General features: G+C 47.0%; 1 protein-coding gene across 1 annotated transcript in view; it reads right to left on the reverse strand.

Moving 5' to 3' along the window:
* Nucleotides 1–348: 348 nt before the first annotated feature.
* LOC109922622 (cornifelin homolog) overlaps nucleotides 349–17,605 on the reverse strand; it is a 26,638-nt gene continuing 9,381 nt past the window's right edge. The window contains exons 2-3 of the mRNA XM_048620211.1: nucleotides 4,725–4,906; nucleotides 349–968 (exon numbers count right to left, since the gene is read on the reverse strand). Coding sequence (XP_048476168.1) covers nucleotides 732–968; nucleotides 4,725–4,886 — 399 coding nt within the window. The 5' untranslated portion in view covers nucleotides 4,887–4,906 and the 3' untranslated portion in view covers nucleotides 349–731. The remainder of the gene's footprint in view (nucleotides 969–4,724; nucleotides 4,907–17,605) is intronic.

The following is a 17,605-nucleotide window of genomic DNA, read 5'->3' on the forward strand; positions in this document are numbered from 1 at the left end:
ATCTCCCTGAAAGAGAGGGAGAGGGGACTGAGAGACACCAGTCAGTGTACAGATATCTCCCTGAGAGAGAGGGGACTGAGAGACACCAGTCAGTGTACACATATCTCCCTGAGAGAGAGAGGGGGGGAACTGAGAGAAACCAGTCAGTGTACAGATATCTCCCTGAGAGAGAGGGGACTGAGGGACACCAGTCACTGTACAGATATCTCCCTGAGAGAGAGGGAGGGGTGACTGAGAGACACCAGTCAGTGTACAGATAGCTCCCTGAGAGAGAGAGAGGGAGGGGGACTGAGAGACACCAGTCAGTGTACAGATATCTTCCTGAGAGAGAGAGAGGGAGGGGGACTGAGAAACACCAGTCAGTGTACAGATCTCTCCCTGAGAGAGAGAGAGGGGGGACTGAGAGACACCAGTCAGTGTACTGATATCTCTCTGAGAGAGAGAGGACTGAGACACACCAGGACAACATGAAGACCCATTGAAGAAAGAGACGGGGAATGATGACAAGAACAATTAAAGAAATCCGATGGACAGACCTTTCAGGAGAGCCCCTACGCTTACCAGACGAAATCTTCAGAAAGACATTAGCTGTAACCCTTAATGTTACACAGGAATGGTAACATCCCATCGACGCTGAAGGACGGATATTTGCTGTGGAGTATTCTCCGTATTTCAACCGTGCATTGTTACATCACTCCTGTGCCCTGTGTCCTGCGGTGGGTTTGATTGCTTCATTTGGCTGGGTGCAGTGCCACTTGGTTGGCGGGGGGCACGTAGGCAGGCTGGGGGGCATGGTTGGGCGGGGGGGCATAGCTGGGCTGTGGGACATAGGTCGGGTGGGGCAGCATGGTGGTGCTGGCATTAATCACCGTCACGGCGCTCTTGCGCGCTTTCATCTCCCTCGCTATCTGGCACCACCCACAGCAATTGCACCAATACATGATGCAGCAGTCATTAAAGATGGAGCCCTGAGTGTGAGAGAGAGACACACACAGAAAGAAACATTTTATTTCTGATTCTGAAACATCTGAAAACGACCGTCAATTATTCACCACCCCCGACCCTCGGAGAATCAAGGCGGAAGTGATGGAACGGTTCCGAAGGGCTGAATGGCCTGTTCCCCACCCTCCCAATATTCTTCCCCTTTCCCAACCCACTCTCTGTGGATCTGGAGGGAGGAAGGGAATGCCCTCTTGTCAAATTCGTGAATGCAAAAACAGCTGGAAAGGCAGGTCGTGAAAGAGATGCCAACGTTTGCAGTGGAGTTATCGATGGACAAGTTCCTGCACTGTCCTTTGTTATAGAGTCATAGAGCTGTGCAGCACAGAAACACACCCTTCAGTCCACTTGTCCATGCTGACCAGATATCCTAAATTAATTGAGTCCCATTTGCCAGACATCTGGCCCATATCCCTCTCAACCCATGTACCCATCCAGACGCCTTCCAAATGTTGTAATTGTACCAGCCTCCACCACTTCCTCTGGCAGCTCATTCCACACACACACACCACCCTCTGCGTGATAAAGTTGCCCCTCAGATCCCTTTTAAATCTTTCTCCCTCTCACCTTAAACCCCCTAGTTTTGGACCCTCCTACCCTCGGAAAAAGACCTCGGCTATTCACCCTATCCATGCTCCTCATGATTTTATAAACCTCTATAAGGTCACCCCCTCAACCTCCGACACGCCAGGGAAAATAGCTTCAGTCTATTCAGCATCACTGAATGGCTCAAGCCCTCCAACCCTGGTAAATCTCTTCTGAACCTTTTTAGGTTTAACATCCTTCCAACAGCAGGGAGACCAGAATTGAACAGAGGACTCTAAAAGTGGCCTAACCAATGTCCTGTATAGCCGCAACATGACCTCCCAACTCCTACACTCAACGCACTGACCAATTAAAGGCAAGCGTTCTTTCTTCTTTATTAGGCAAATTGGCAATTAGTGTGTAATGTGGGAAAATGTGAAGTTGCTCATTTCAGAAAGGAGAACAAAAGAACAGAGTTTTATTTAAATGGAGAAAGACTGCAGAAAGCTGCAACACAAGGGACTTGGGGGTGCCTTGTGCATAAATCACAGAAATCCAGTGGCAGGGAATCAGGAAGGCTGATGGAACGTTGGTCCTTATTTCAAAGGAGTTGGAGTATAAGAGTGGGGAAGCCTTATTGCAACTGTAAAAGGTGCTGGTGAGACCACATTTGGAGTACTGTGAGCAGTTTTGGTCTCCTTATTTAAGGAAAGATATCATTTTGTTGCAGGCAGTTCAGAAAAGGCTCACTAGGATGATCCCCAGTGTGAAGAGATTGTCTAATGAGCAAAGATTAAACAGATTGGGACTCTACTCACTGGAGCTTAGCAAAATGAGAGGGGATCTCATTGAAACATATCGGATTCAGCTCAAAGCTAGAGGGCATATTTTTAAGGTGAGAGGAGAAAGATTTAAAAGGGACCAAAGGGGCAACTTTTTCACGCAGAATCTGGTGCATGTATGGAAATGAGGAAGTGGTGGAACAATGACAACATTTAAAAGGCATCTGAATGGAAACATGAAGAGGAAGTGTTTAGAGGGATATGGGCGAAATGCAGGCAAGTAGGACTAGCTTAGTTTGGGAAACCTGTTCGGCAGGGACGAGTTGGGAGTGAAAGGTTTGTTTATGAGCTGTATGACTCTATGAAAGAAGATAATTAAACTTCCGCAGAGAAATAAGGAGAAACAGGACTGAGTGTAACAAGTACTGGAGTTATTTATAAAGACATAGGAATGAAAGGTAGATACTTACTGAACCTTGATAAGGCCACATTCATATAGGTCCTTGGGTCATCATTAAATTATAAAAGGATTGGAAAAGGTTTGACAGGCTCTACAAAGGAGTGGGCTTACACAACAGGATCAGTCTGAGTGTATTAATCCCTTAAACAAGACTGAAGGGTGAGATAGTTTTTTATTTAATTTTTTTCGGAAGATGTAAAGGTCACTGCCGGCATTTATTGTCCGTCCCTAGTTGCCCCTTGAGATGTTGGGGGTGTGCCACCTTCCTGAACCGCTGCAGTCCCATATGGTGTAGGGACACCCACACAGTGCCCTTAGGGAGGGAATTCCAGGATTTTGAACCAGTGGCACTCTAGGAACAGCCGATATATTTCCAAGTCAGGATGGAGAGTGGCTCAGAGGGGAACTCGCAGGGGGTGGTGCTCCCATATATCTGCTGAACTTGTCTTTCTAGATGGAAGTGGTCGTGGGTTTGGAAGGTGCTGCCTGAGGATCTTTGGTGAATTTCTGCAGTGTATCTTGTAGATGGTGCACACTGCTGCTACTGAGCATCGGTGGTGGAGGGAGTGGGATGTTTGTGGATGTGGTGCCAATCAAGCGGGGGCTGCTTTGTCCTGGATGGTGTTGAGCTTCTCGAGTGTCGTTGGAGCTGCCCCCATCCAGGGTAAGTGGGGGGTATTCCCTCACACTCCTGACTTGTGCCTTGTCAGGCTTTGGGGAGTCAGGAGGAAAGTTATTCGCCACAGTATTCCCAGTCTCTGACCTGCTTTTGTAGCCACTGTGTTTACGTGGCGAGTCCAGTTCAGTTTCTGGTCAATAGTGACCCCCAGGACATTGATAGCGGGGGTATTCAGTGATAGTAACACCATTGAATGTCAATGGGCGGTGGCTAGGTTCTCTCTTATTGGAGATAGTAATTGCCTAAATTTTACATAAACTGGAAAACCAGCCATAGCCTGGATGAGGAGTTGAAGAGATTAGAGTATGAGAGAAAGATAGGAATGTAAAAATAAATTGCAAGACTTTCTTCAGGTATTTTTAAGGGGGAAGTGTCAGTAAAATACATGTTGGTCCTCCAGAGACTGAGAACGGGGATTTAATGTGAATAATAAAGAAATGAACAAATATTTTGCTTCTGTCTTTATGATAGAGGGCACAAAAACATTTCATAACAGCGGTGATTCAGAAGATGTTAAGGAGGGAGTCGCGAGGGAACTGGCACTGAGCAAAATGATAAACTTCAGGGGACAAAGACGTTACCGACACTGGAAGGTTTGAGTTATAAGGAGAGGCTGATGATTTTTTTTTCCCAGTGGATCATCGGAGGCTGAGTGGGTGACCTTACAGAGGTTTATAAAATCATGAGGGGCATGGATAGGGTGAATAGCAAAGGCCCTGTGCCCCCAGGGTAGGGGGAGACCAAAACTAGAGGGTGTAGGTTTAAGGTGAGGGGGGGAAAGATTTAAAAGGGACCTAAGGGACAACTTTTTCACACAGAGGGTGGTCCATGTATGGAACGAGCTGCCAGAGGAAATGGTGGAGGCTGGTACAATTACAACATTTAAAAGGCATCTGGATGTGTATATGAATAGGAAGAGTTTAGAGGGATTTTGGCTAAATGCTGGGCTAGATTAATTTAGGATATCTGGCCAGTTTGGACGTGTTGGACCGAAGGGTGTGTTTCCATCCTGTATTTCTGACTAAATGGGGCTAGGAAACCAAGTCAGCATGGAGTAGTTGGACTGAAGGGTCTGTTTCCATACTATATGACTCTTTAATAGAGGAAAGAGCCAGCAAGGAATTTGACAGGCTAAATGTATGCTTTGACATTGTACATTTTTCGCTGTGGTCTTGTACCCCATACTTGAGCACATGTGACAAAAAAACCCAAATCTAAATGGGCCAGACAGGGAGGCATATCCTGAACAGACCGGCAACATGCACACCATCCCACTTACCGGAATTCTGTGTCTCTCGCGGAAGGCAACTCGCATTGCGAGGGAGATGGGCGGAATTACTCCTGTGTTGAGATAACCGCAGCTGTTGCAGCTGGTGTCCAGCAATGGGAGGCAAAGGCATTCCCCAAACTGATCCACAGTCTTGCACATGAAGCAAGGCATACACCAGAACGCACAGCAACCTGGGCAAAAGCAACAAAACAAAACGTCAGTTTCTGTCCCCAGCAACCACACTGGCCCTCGCTCCCGTGTTAGGAGTTTGTTGCCATATGGTACTGAATGCCAAAAGACTTATTTTTCTGACTGGCTTTCTTCAATTGAGTACCTTGGATTGGAGTGGCATGGTTAGCACTGCTGCCTCACAGCGCCAGGGACCCGGGTTCGATTCCACCCTCGGGTGACTGCCTGTGTGGAGTTTGCATATCCTCCCCGTGTCTGCATGGGTTTCCTCCAGGTGCTCCGGTTTCATCCCACCGTCCAAAGATGTGCAGGTTAGGGTGGATCGGCCATGCTAAATTTCCCCATTGTGTTCAGGGATGTGTAGGTTAGGGTGGATTATGTAGCATGGATCCGGGTGGGATGCTCTGAGGGTTCAGTGTGGACTTGTTGGTCCAAAGGGCCTGTTTCCACCCTATAGATTCTATGATTCTATACCCAGAGCGCATATAAAGAAAGATGACCAAGTCACTGGCGTTAGTCGGTATATCCCAATGTTACATTCTATAACTAACGCTATGATCCTTACTGTCTATGCATTGGTTGCAAGGCCAACATAGAAACATAGAAAATAGCCACAGGAGTAGGCCGTTCAGCCCTTCGAGCCTGCACCACCATTCGATATGATCGTGGCTGATCATGCAATTTCAGTATCCCATTCCTGCTTTCTCTCCATACCCCTTGATCCCTCTACCCGCAAGGGTCACGTCCAGCTCCCTCTTGAATATATCTAACGAACTGGCCCCAACAGCTTCCTGTGGGAGAGAATTCCACAGGTTCCCAACTCTGAGTGAAGAAATTCTTCCTCATCTCAGTCCTGAATGGTTTACTCCTTATTCTTAGACTGTGACCCCTAGTTCTGTACTTCCCCAATATCGGGAACACTTTTCCTACATCCAGCCTGTCAAGTCCCATCAGGTCTTTATATGTTTCTATGAGAGTCCCCCCTCATTCTTCCAAATTCCAGTGAGTACAAGCCCAGTTGATCAAGTCTTTCTTCATATGTCAGTCCCACCATCCTGAGAATTGATCTGGTAAACCTTCGCTGGACTCCCCAGTAGCAAGAATGTCCTTCCTCAGACTAGGAGGCCAAAACGGCACACAATACTCAAGGTGTGGCCTCACCGAGTCCCTGTATAACTGCAGCAAAACACCCTTACTCCGATACACAAATCCTCTCGCTATGAAAGCCAGCATGCCATTAGCTTCCTCACTGCCTGCTGCACCTGCATAGACCTTCAGTATCCATTGCCTCCAACACCGACGCTCAGTAGCAGCAGGGTGTACCATCTACAAGATGCACTGCAGCAACTCACCAAGGCTCTTTAAACAGCACCTTCCAAACCCATGACCTCTGCCATCTAGAAGGACAAGGGCAGCAGATACATGGGAACACCACCATTTGCACTCCGAGCCACTCCCCATCCTGACTTGGGAACGTTCCTTCAGTGTCGCTGGGTCAAAATCCTGGAATTCCTTCCATAACGGCACTGTGTGGGTGCCCCTACAGCTCATGAACTCTTTCAGGATTCTGGCACAACAGGTTTGTATTGATGAGAGATGGGTGTTAATCGTACTGTCCTGATATCTAAGTGAAGGTCATTGTGAATCGAGCAGCAGAGGCTGCCAAAGACGTTGTCAGCCCATGTAATGTTCACCTTCTTTGTGAATATCAAAAGATTTGGCGACTCAGGTGCAAAGGTGTTTAAAATGGCCACAAACAGATGCAGAAAGTACTCAGGAAGGCTAATAGAATGCTGGCCTTCATAACTGAAGGGACTTGAGTATAGGGATGGAGACATTATACTGTAGTTATACAAAACCCTAGTTACACCTCATTTAGAGCAGATTTGGGTGCCAAACCTTAGAAAGGATGTTTTGACCCTGGAGGGACTCCAACGCAGATTTACAAGGATGATACCTGAACTTCAAGGGTTAGGGATGATATCTGGGCTTCAGGGATTAAGTTACAAAGAAAGATTAGACCAATCAGGCTTCTATTTTCCAGAACTTAGAAGGTTAAGGGGAGATCTTCTTTGTTATTCATTTTGGTGGACATGGGCATTGTTGGCTGGGCCAGAATTTATTGCTCATCCCTAGTTGCCCCTTGAGAAAGTGGGAGTGAGCCGCCTTCTTGAACCACTGCAGCCCACCTGCTGTGGGTTGACCCACAATGCCATTAGGGAGGGAATTCCAGGATTTTGGCCCAGTAACAGTGAAGGGACAGTGATGTATTTCCAAGTCAGGACAGTGAGTGGCTCGGAGGGGAGCTTGCAGGGGGATGGTGCTCCCATGTATCTGCTGCCCTTGCCCTTCTAGATGGAAGTGGTCGTGGGTTTGGAAGGTGCTGTCTGAGGATCTTTGGTGAATTTCTGCAGCGCATCTTGTAGATGGTACACACTGCTGCGACTGAGCGTCGGTGGTGGGGGGAGTGGGACATTTGTGGATGTGGTACCAATCAAGCGGGGGCTGCTTTGTCCTGGATGGTGTTGAGCTTCTTGAGTGTTGTTGGAGCTGCCCCCATCCAAGCAGGTGGGTATTCCCTCACACTCCTGACTTGTGCCTTGTCAATGGTGGACAGGCTTTGGGGAGTCAGGAGGTGAGTTACTTGCTGCAGGATTCCCAACCTCTGACCTGCTCCTGTAGCCCCTGTGTTTATGTGGTGAGTCCAGTTTAGTTTCTGGTCAATGATAACCCACAGGATGTTGATAGTGGGGGGATTCAGTGATGGTAACACCGTTAAAAGTCAAGAGGTGGTGCTTAGATTGTCTCTTATTGGTGATGGTCACAGCCTGGCATTTGTGTGGCATGAATGTTACTTGCCACTTGTCAGCCCAAGCCTGGATATTGTCCAGATCTCGTTGCATTTGAACATGGACTGCTTCAGTATCTGATTAAGGTCTTCAGGATATTAGCAGTGAAAGACAGAATAGATAAAAATAAACTATTTCCACTGACAGAAGGTTCTAGAACCTAGAGAAAATAGTCTAAGAATTAGGACAGATCATTCAAGAGATATGTTATATAGCACTTGTCTACACAAAGGGGTAGTAGAAGTTTGGATCTTCCTCGAACAGCTGCCGATGCTAATTCAATGGTTCAGTTTAAATCTAACATAGACATTTTTCGTTAAGCAAGGGTGTCAATGGAAATGGGCCTAAGGCAGGCAGATGGAGTTAGGCCTCAGATCAGCCACCATCTTATTGAATGGCAGAGCAGGCCCAAGGGCCTGAATGGCCTACTCCTGCTCCTATCAAGAAAAGGATGAGCGTCAGGGTTCAATGCTTCGTCGTTTGTAACAGTTCAAGAAGGCAGCTCGCCAGCGCCTCCTCAAGGGGTAATCAGGGACCACAAAATGGAGAAGTAGGCCATTCAGCCCATTGGGTCAGCTCCAGCATTCAATGAGGTCATGGCTGTTGGCGTAGCCATGGAGGCTCATGAAATGAGGGGAAGTCTCGAAGTGGGAGGCAGACCTTTAAGGTGCGACATTGGGAAAATTGTCTGAAAGCTGATGGTTTGGTTGAAGTTAGGAACTCTCTTTTGCTAGCAGCTGACGTCGATAGATTCTTGTCATCCATGTGCCCCACTGGGGAGATGGGTGGGGGGGGCAAGGGGGTGGGGGTTGTGGTTATGAGCTGGAATTTTGGGATAGCAGGCACAAAAGGTTCTCCGTCTGCGCTATAACTATGCCGTTACTCTGCATTAAGGATAATCAGGTCGAAAATCAGCCAACGAATGGAGATGGGACGGCAAGCATGAATGGCCTCCTGCTGTTCCTACGTGCTTTTACCTGACAGCCCAAGGCAGATGGCGTGCTAGTACCTTTGAGTGGTCTATGTACCTTTGAACTGGGGGAGAAAGGATATAGCAATGGGTACCCAACATTTCATTCAGCAAATGAAACAGTTGCATGAAAGAGAGCTAGGAGTAGGCCATTCAGCCCCTTGAGCCTGCTCTGCTATTCCTGGTGGATCTGGATTTTTATTTTACCATCTCCCCAAAACCTTTGACTCCCTCATTGATGAAAAATGTCCACCTCAGTCTTGTAGATGTTCAATGAACTAGATTCTGCTCACTGGGGAAGGAATTATGAATCTACAACACAGAAAAAGGCCCTTCAGCCCAATAAATCTGTGCTGGTCAAAAACAAATGCTTGAGTATTCCAATCCCTTTTCCCAGCACTTGGCCCATAGCCTTGTCAGCCTTGGCATTGCAAGTACACATCTAAATACTTCCTAAATGTTATGGGGTTTCTGCCTCTCCCACTCTTACAGGCTAATGGGTTCTAAATTCCCACCACTCTCTGGGTGAAACATTTGTTCCTTACATCCCCTCTAAATCTCCTGCTCCTTCCCTTCAATCTATGCCCTCTGGTCATTGATCCCTCTATCAAAGGGAAATGTTTCTTCCTGTTTATGTCCCTCAACATTTTATACATCTCAATCATGTCATCTCTCAATCTCCTCTGCTCCAAGGAAAACAACCCCAGTCTGTCCAATCTTTCTGCATCACTGAATCTCTCCCAGACCGGGCAACATCCTGGTAAATCCCTCCCAGACCGGGCAACATCCTGGTAAATCTCTCCCAGACCGGGCAACATCCTGGTAAATCTCTCCCAGACCGGGCAACATCCTGGTAAATCTCCTCTGCACCCCCTCCAGTGCTGCCATATTCCTCCTATAATGTGGATTCCAGAACTGCATGCAATATTCTCACTCTGTGGCCTAACTGCTGTTTTATACAGCTCCAGCATAACCTTCCTGCTCTTAAACTCTATACCTCAGCTAATGAAGGCAAGTAGCCCACAAAATAAGGCAAAGGATTGTGGATGCTGGAGATCTGGAGTTGAGAAGCAGAAATTGCTGGAGAAACTCAGCAGGTCTGGCAGCACTGATGGGAAGAAAGCAGAGTTAATGTTTCAAATTCTTTGACTCTATATCAGTTCATCAGTTCTGATGAAGAGTCACTAAAGGAGGCTGAGAAGTGGCCTTATAGAAGTTTACAAAATTATGAGGGGCGTGGATAGGATGAATAGCCAGGATCTTTCCCCTTAAGGGTAGGCGAGTCCAAAACTAGAGGGCATATGTTTAAGGTGAGAGGGGAAAGATTTAAAAGGGACCTGAGGGGCAACGTTTTCACGCAGAAGGTGGTGCGTGTTTGGAATGAGCTGCAGAGGAAGTGGTGGAGGCTGGTACAATTACAACATTTAAAAAAGCATCTCGATGAGTACGTGAATAGGAAGGGTTTAGAGGGATATGGGTCAAATGCAGGCAAATGGGACTTGTTCAGCTTCGGGAACCCAATCAGCATGGACGAGTTGGGCCAAGAGGTCTGTTTCCATGCTGTGTGACTCAAAAACATTATCTCTGCTTTCTTCCCACGGATCTGCTGAGTTTCTCCTTTCAAGGATCCCCATGTGCGTTCTTAACAATTTCATCCATCACCTCAGTTAACTGAAGGGACCAGTATGCAAGCACATCGAGGATTCCAAAAGCTAATGACCCTCTGAGAGAAGAAATGCCTCCCCATCTTTGTCTCAACTGTGCCACCAAATGAAGAGGAGGAAATTTTGCCCAGAACCTGATTCTTTCAAGAAACAAAGCCGCGTGTGTTTTCCTTTGGTGAGTTAAATTAGAGTTGGAATTAGATTTCATTGTCACATATACTCAAGTACAGGAGTACAGTGAAAAGTCTACCCAATATCGCCATTCCTGATGTCGTCTTAGGTACCTAGGTTCGAAATCTTAGGCACAAGTCAAAATCTAAACAAAATTATAAGTTAAATATTGCAGTCCTTCTGAGTATAAAGTAGAAAATGAGGTGAAGAAAGGACTGCCTAAAAACTGATGAAAAACACCAATTCCAGAAAAAGAAAAACTGGATGTGGAGCAAATTGTGATGTGAGTTGGTACCTTCCTGAGGGAGATAGTTTCAATGGGAACGTGTATGGTGTCTGGAATTTACGAGTCTAACGATGACCATGAATCCACTGTCAATTGTCAAGAAAACCCCATCGGCTTCAGTAATGCCCTTTAGGGAAGGAAACTGCCATCCCTACCTGGTCTGTGACTCCAGACCCACAGCAATGTGGTTGACTTTTAAACTGCCCTCTGGGCAATTAGGGATGGGCAATAAATTCCACCTCGCCAGTGACACCCACATCCCACGAATGAATAGAAAAAAATTTTGGGGGCAGCGCTCAGAAATTAAAAAACTGTCCAGGGCCAGGAGAGAAAGGGAAAGATATGTGCAAGCGAGTGTGTAAGGCTGTGTGTGAGAGCGTGAGAGAATGTGAGTGTGAGAGAGAGAGCATGTGCGAGAGATATGAATTCCTCACAAAGCTAGCATGGTATGAATGGGATGAAGAATCTTTCTGCTGAATCATTCAAGGATGATCTAATTCTGTGGCCCCCTTGTGTGTTTGTCACCGAAACAGCTGTGCACAGGGCGTGTTTGCGAACACAATCGGAGGTATTTTTAAACTTTGTTTTTGAAACTGGGAAGCTCTGTGGAGATTATTGTTTGTGCCAATGCCCTCGGGCAAACGTTTGGAGTGCAGTTGTCCTCCAAATTGAGTTCGATACAACAAATCCAGTTGGCAGACAGCGAGCTTTGTACAGAGAGGCAGTGCTAAACTCGCAAAACAGGTCATTCAATCAAGCAGGATTGAGTTTAACCTCACCCACTCACGTCATCACTCTCTGCGTTTCCCCACTTCACCTTTCAAATTATGTGAATAGTACTACTTGAAACAGACCGACATCGTTCAGGGTGGGTATCAATTGTGTTTCGAGGTTCAAGTTCTCAGACAAAAGCATTGGAGGCTGCTCAGATGTACCTCTCTTTTCTCCCCCCAAACACAAGATTTTTTAAGCTGCATTCTAGAATCCCCACAGTGTGGGAGCAGGCCTTTCAGCCCATTGAGTCCACACTGACCCTCCTAATCCCCCCCCTTGCATTTTCCAATGGCTAAACCCCCCAGGCTGCACATCCCTGGACACCATGGGGCAATTTAGCATAGCCCATCCACCCCTAACCTGCACATAGAATATAGAACAGTACAGGCCCTTCAGCCCACGATGTTGTGCCAAACTTTTACCCAAAAATCTTTGGACTGTGGGAGGAAACCCACACAGACATGGGGGAAGATTATGCAAACTCTACACAGACAGTCACCCAAGGCTGGAATCAAACCCCAGTCTCCAGCACTGTGAGGTAGCAGTGCTAACCACTGAGCCACCATGGTGAAAGTGAAAGCTTGTCTGTGCCAGATAACTTCTATGGTGCAAAAGGATGGCCTAGTGGTCTTATCGCTGGTCTGTTAATCCAGACAGCCAGCTCATGCTCTGGGTTTGAATCCTGCCTTGGCAGATGGTGGAATTAGAATTCAATGCAAATTTGGAACGAAGAGTCTTAGACATAACTGTCATTGCTGGGGAAAAACTCATCTCGTTCACCAATGAGAAAAGAAAACTGCCATCTTTACCTGGCATGGCCTACATGTGACTCCTGACCTCACAGCTCTCTGGACAATTAGAGATAGGCAATAAATGCTGACCCAGCTAGCGACGCTCTCATCCCGTAAATGAATTTAAAAAGAAATTGCAAAAAACAAAGGTTAAGGGGGTTAAAATTGTTTCAGAGATAGCAGGAACTGCAGATGCTGGAGAATCTGAGACAACAAGGTGCAGAGCTGGATGAACACAGCAGGCCAAGCAGCATCAGAGGAGCAGGAAGGCTGACGTTTCGGGCCTAGACCCTTCTTCAGAAAAGGTTAAGGGGGTGTTCTGCTCAGTGATCCATCCAATATTTCTCTTTCCATCACCCTCATGGAGGAACGTGTCTGGTCATTGTTCACATTCTTGTTATTTTTGGGAGCCTGGTCATCTACGAATTGACTGTCCATCGCACTATGGCCAAACACACTTTTGACTGTTTGAAATAGGGGATGGAGTAGGCCATTCAGCCCCTGGAATCTGTTCCAGCATTCGACACAATCGTAGCCCAATTCCACTTTCCTGTCTGCTATCCCCCTCCTCATTACCTCCCTTGTGGTTCTATCTTGGCCTCCGATACATTCAATAACCCACTCTCCTGAAGGGAATTCCCCAAAGAAAAACCATGGGACCCTCTGAGAGAAGACATTCTGCCTCATCTTCGTCTTCAATCGGAGAGAGTCATAATTTTGGAACTGTGTCTCCTCTATTTGTGGTTTGTCGGGGGGGTGGGGTCACATCCTCCTGACACCTGAGCCCCCACCTCGGAATATGGGAGACATTTGGCAGAATCTGGGGAGAGAGGATGATCTTCTGTCTGCAACGACTCTTCAGAACATTGAAGATTTGAAGAAACTGTTTCCCTGAAGAAGAGTCTTACCAGACTCAAAATGTTACATCTGTTACTCTCTGCAGAGCAGCTCAGTATGGAGTTATACAGCACGGAAACAGGCCCTTCGGTCCAACCCGTCCATGCTGACCGTGTTCCCAAACCAAACTGGTCCCACTTGCCTGCATTTGGCCCATATCTCTCTAACCCTTTCCTATTCATGTACTTATCCAAATGCCGTTTTAATGTTGGAACTGTACCCACATCCATCGCTTCCTCTGGCAGCTCATCCCACACACGAACCTCCCTCTGTATAAAAAAGTTGCCCCTCATGTCCTTTTTAAATCTTTCTCCTCTCACCTTAAAAGTATGCCCTCCAGTTTTGAACTCCCTCACCCTAAGGAAAAGATCTTGGCTATTCACCCTATCCGTGCCCCTCATGATTTTATAAACCTCTATAAGGTTACCCCTCGACTCCCTGTGCTCCATTTCAGATTCCCAGAATTTTGCATTTCTATAACCCTCAGAAACTTAACGGGTTCAAAAAGGGATTGCCTCACATTCTTCCAAAATACAGCTAACCCATTGGAAGACAAAGACAGGATAAAAACTGAAAAAACTGCGGATGTTGTAAATCAGGAACGAAAACACAAATTGCTGGGAAAGATCAGCAGGTCTGGCAGCATCTGTGAAGAAAAACATTAGCGTTAACATATCGGGTTCTGAGGAAGGGTCACCGGACCCGAAACATTAACTCTGATTTCTCTTCACAGATGCTGCCAGACCTGCTGAGCTTTTCCAGCAATTTCTGTTTTTGTTGTGGAAGACAAAGATATCTTTATTCTGGGAAATAGCCAAGAAAATCTTCTTTGAGCTGTTTTCAGTACAAAAAGGGAACCAAGACTCAACATAGTTCCCCCTGTATTGTCCTGCCAATGCCCTATCCAACTCTAAGAAGGTCATTCTACACTTAAAGCTCCATTGCTTTGGCAGTCAAAGCCAACCTTCCACTTGTTTTCCTGGTGTGTGGGTCCTGCATGCTGGCATTTCGTGATTCCCTTACAAGGAAACTTTGGTCATACAGCGGTCTCTACTCTCCCTCTGATTTAAATGGAGACCTGTGCTTCTAGCTCCCTTGTTAAAAAGGTCAGCCCCATGCTTTCCCACGTTATTCTCTATTACGGAAATCGGTAAAGTTTTCAAGAAAGTGTCACAGAGTCATACAGCATGTGGAGCTGGATGAATACAGCAGGCCAGGCAGCATCAGAGGAGCATGAAAGCTGACGTTTCAGGTCAAGACCCTTCTTCAGAAATGGGGGAGGGGGAAGGGAGCTCAGAAATAAGTAGAGAGAGGAGGAGTGGGGCTGGGGAAAGGTAGGTAGGATGGTGATAGGTGAGTGCAGGTAGGCAGTGGTGGGGATTGGTCAGGGGGATGGGAGGGGCGAATAGGTGGGAGAGAAGATGGACAGGTTGTGTCAGGTCAAGGAGGCGGGGATGTGAGGGAGGGTTGGTCATTTGATGAGGCCGGGGGTGGGGAGATTTTGAAACTGGTAAAGTCCACATTGAGACCATCGGGCTGAAGGCTCCCAAGGCGGAATATGAGGTGCTGCTCCTCCAGTTTGCGGGTGGCATCATTGTGACACTGGAGGAGGCCCAGGATGGACATGTCGCCCTGGGAGTGGGAGGGGGAGTTGAAATGGTTCACAAACGAAAGGTGTTGTTGTTTGTTGCGAACCGAGCGCGGGTGCTTTACAAAGCAGTCTCCGAGCCTCCGCTTGGTCTCACCAATGTAGAGGAGGCCACATCGGGAGCAGCCGATGCAGTAGACCACATTGGCGGATGTGCAGGTGAACATCTGTCTTATGTGTAAGGCTTTCTTGGGGCCTGGGATGGAGGTGATGGGGGAGGTGTAGGGGCAGGTGTAACACTTCCTGCAGTTGCAGGGAAAGGTGCCGGGGGTTGGTGGAGCTAGTGGGGAATGTGGAGCGGATGAGGGAGTCGTGGAGAGAGTAGTCCCTCTGGAAGGCAGATAGGGGTGGGGAGGGAAATATATCCTTGGTAGAGGGGCCAGATTGCAGGTGGAGGAAGCCCATATCCCTCCATACTTTTCTTATGCATGAATTTATCCAAATGTCTTTTAAAATTTGTAACTGTACCTGCATCCACCACTTCCTCAGGAAGTTCATTCCACACACAAACCACTCTGTTTAAAAAAGTGGCTCCTCGTGTCTTTTTTAAATCTTTCTCCTCTCACCTTAAAAATATGCACCCTAGACTTGAATCCCCCTACCCTTGGGAAAAGACACCTGCCATTCACCTTATCTATGCCCCTCATGGTTTTACAAATCTCTATAAGGTCACCCCTCAGTCTCCCTATGCTCCAGTGAAAAAAGTCCCAGCATCTCCTTATAACTCAAACCCTCCAGTCCTGGCAACATGCTGATAAACATTTTCTGAACCCTTTGCAGTTTAATAATATCCTTCCTATAACAAGGCAACCAGAACTGGACACAGTACTCCAGAAGAGGCCTCACCAACGTCCTGTACAACCTGAACATAACGTCCCAACTCCTATACTCAAAGGTCTAAGCAATGAAGGCAAGCATGCTAAATCCCTTCTTAACCTCCCTGTCTACATGTGAAGCAAACTTCGAAGAATTATGTACCTGAACCCCTAGGTCTCTCTGTTTTACAGCACTACTCAAGGCCCTACTTCTAATTGTATAAGTCCTGCCTTGTTTGTTTTACCAAAACATAACACGTCACATTTATCCAAATTAAACTCCATCTGCCACTCCTCAGTGTTTTGATCCAATTTCTCAAGATCACTTACTCATCTTAGATAACCTTTTTCACTATACCATCAATTTTGGTGTCATCTGCAAACTTACTAACCATGCTTTCTAAATTCTTATTCAAATCACTTACTTCTGCAGCCTTGGAGATGTTACATGTTGTTTCCCCCATTGACATCATTAATAAATAAACTGTTCACATGCTTCCCCATTGAAACGAAGGAAGGGAGCCTGGGCTGTGTGAGGGGGATGGGGGAGGAGGGGGTAGGAGAGTGGGAGGTTTTTCTGTTTTTGTTTTAATTTCCTGGGCCTTATGTACAGGCCTCAGGCGAGTTTCCCGAAGCATCTGCTGCCTCTTCCTGATTGCCAGCCAGTCCCCTGGACTTTTGGGCTTCTCCTGTACTGCCTTAGCCTCAGAGGAGGGACTCAGGCCTAGTCTCTCAGGTTGTTGTAAGCCTGTTCGAGAAAAGCAGAGGCTCGCTGTTGCGTTAGAAACAGAGCAGACAGCAGCTCCGGGGTGGACCGGGGAATCTGGGAATGGTCACCCGGGAATTCCCGGAGGACTGGACGGCCTCCAACACGGACACCATTCAGCTCTTCGATAGCTGTACTAAGCCTCTGAAAGCATGATTCAATGAGAACCATCACCACCGCACCACTACCAGCACCCTCCTTATTCCCCACAACCTTACATCGCTTCTACCCTTCAAATGTTCGTCCAATTTCCCCTTCTCAAAGTTCCCACTGGTCCATGTCCCTTCCTGGGCAGCACACTCCTGACCAATGTGTTCGAACAAAGATCATCTCTTCTCCTCTGTTCTGACTGTTAGATACATCTGCTTCCATTTGCCACTTACCAGTCAAGTATAACAGTCTTCCTTCGTCACTATCTCACAACTCTTCATTATCTTCAACTCTGTGACTCAGTCTCACCTTAACCATTTGGTGGCGACTGTGTAGAGAGAGCTTTACTCTGTATCTAACCCCGTTCTGTCCCTGTCCTGGGACTCTTTCATGGGGGACAGTGTAGAGAGAGATTTATCTGTATCTAACCCTGTGCTGTCCCTGTCCTGGGAGTGTTTGATGGGGGACAGTGTAGAGGCAGCTTTACTCTGTATCTAACCCTGCACTGTACACGTCCTGGGAGTGTTTGATAGGGGGACAGTGTAGAGAGAGTTTTTACTCTGTCTCAAACCCTGTGCTGTCCCTGTCCTGGGAGTGTTTGATGGGAGACAGTGTAGAGGGAGCTTTACTCTGTATCTAACCCCGTGCTGACCCTGTCCTGCATATTATATCCTGGTATAGTCACATTCTTTAATGCTTCATTAGTTCCAAAACATATTATTGAATGTTTCCATGACCAAACATTCCAATGGAGGAACATGTAACTAATTCCTGACTGACCTGTTTTGTGCTGTATGACACAACCGATTCCTATCCGAAAGGTACAGACACTGCCACTGCAGGGCAAGGATCCCAACTTTGAGGAAGACATAGTAAGAACTGCCGATGCTGGAGTCTGAGATAACACAGTGTGGATCTGG

The sequence above is a fragment of the Rhincodon typus genome, chromosome 45 (assembly GCF_021869965.1).
Source record: "Rhincodon typus isolate 14 chromosome 45, sRhiTyp1.1, whole genome shotgun sequence".
Classification (NCBI taxonomy): Eukaryota; Metazoa; Chordata; class Chondrichthyes; order Orectolobiformes; family Rhincodontidae; genus Rhincodon; species Rhincodon typus.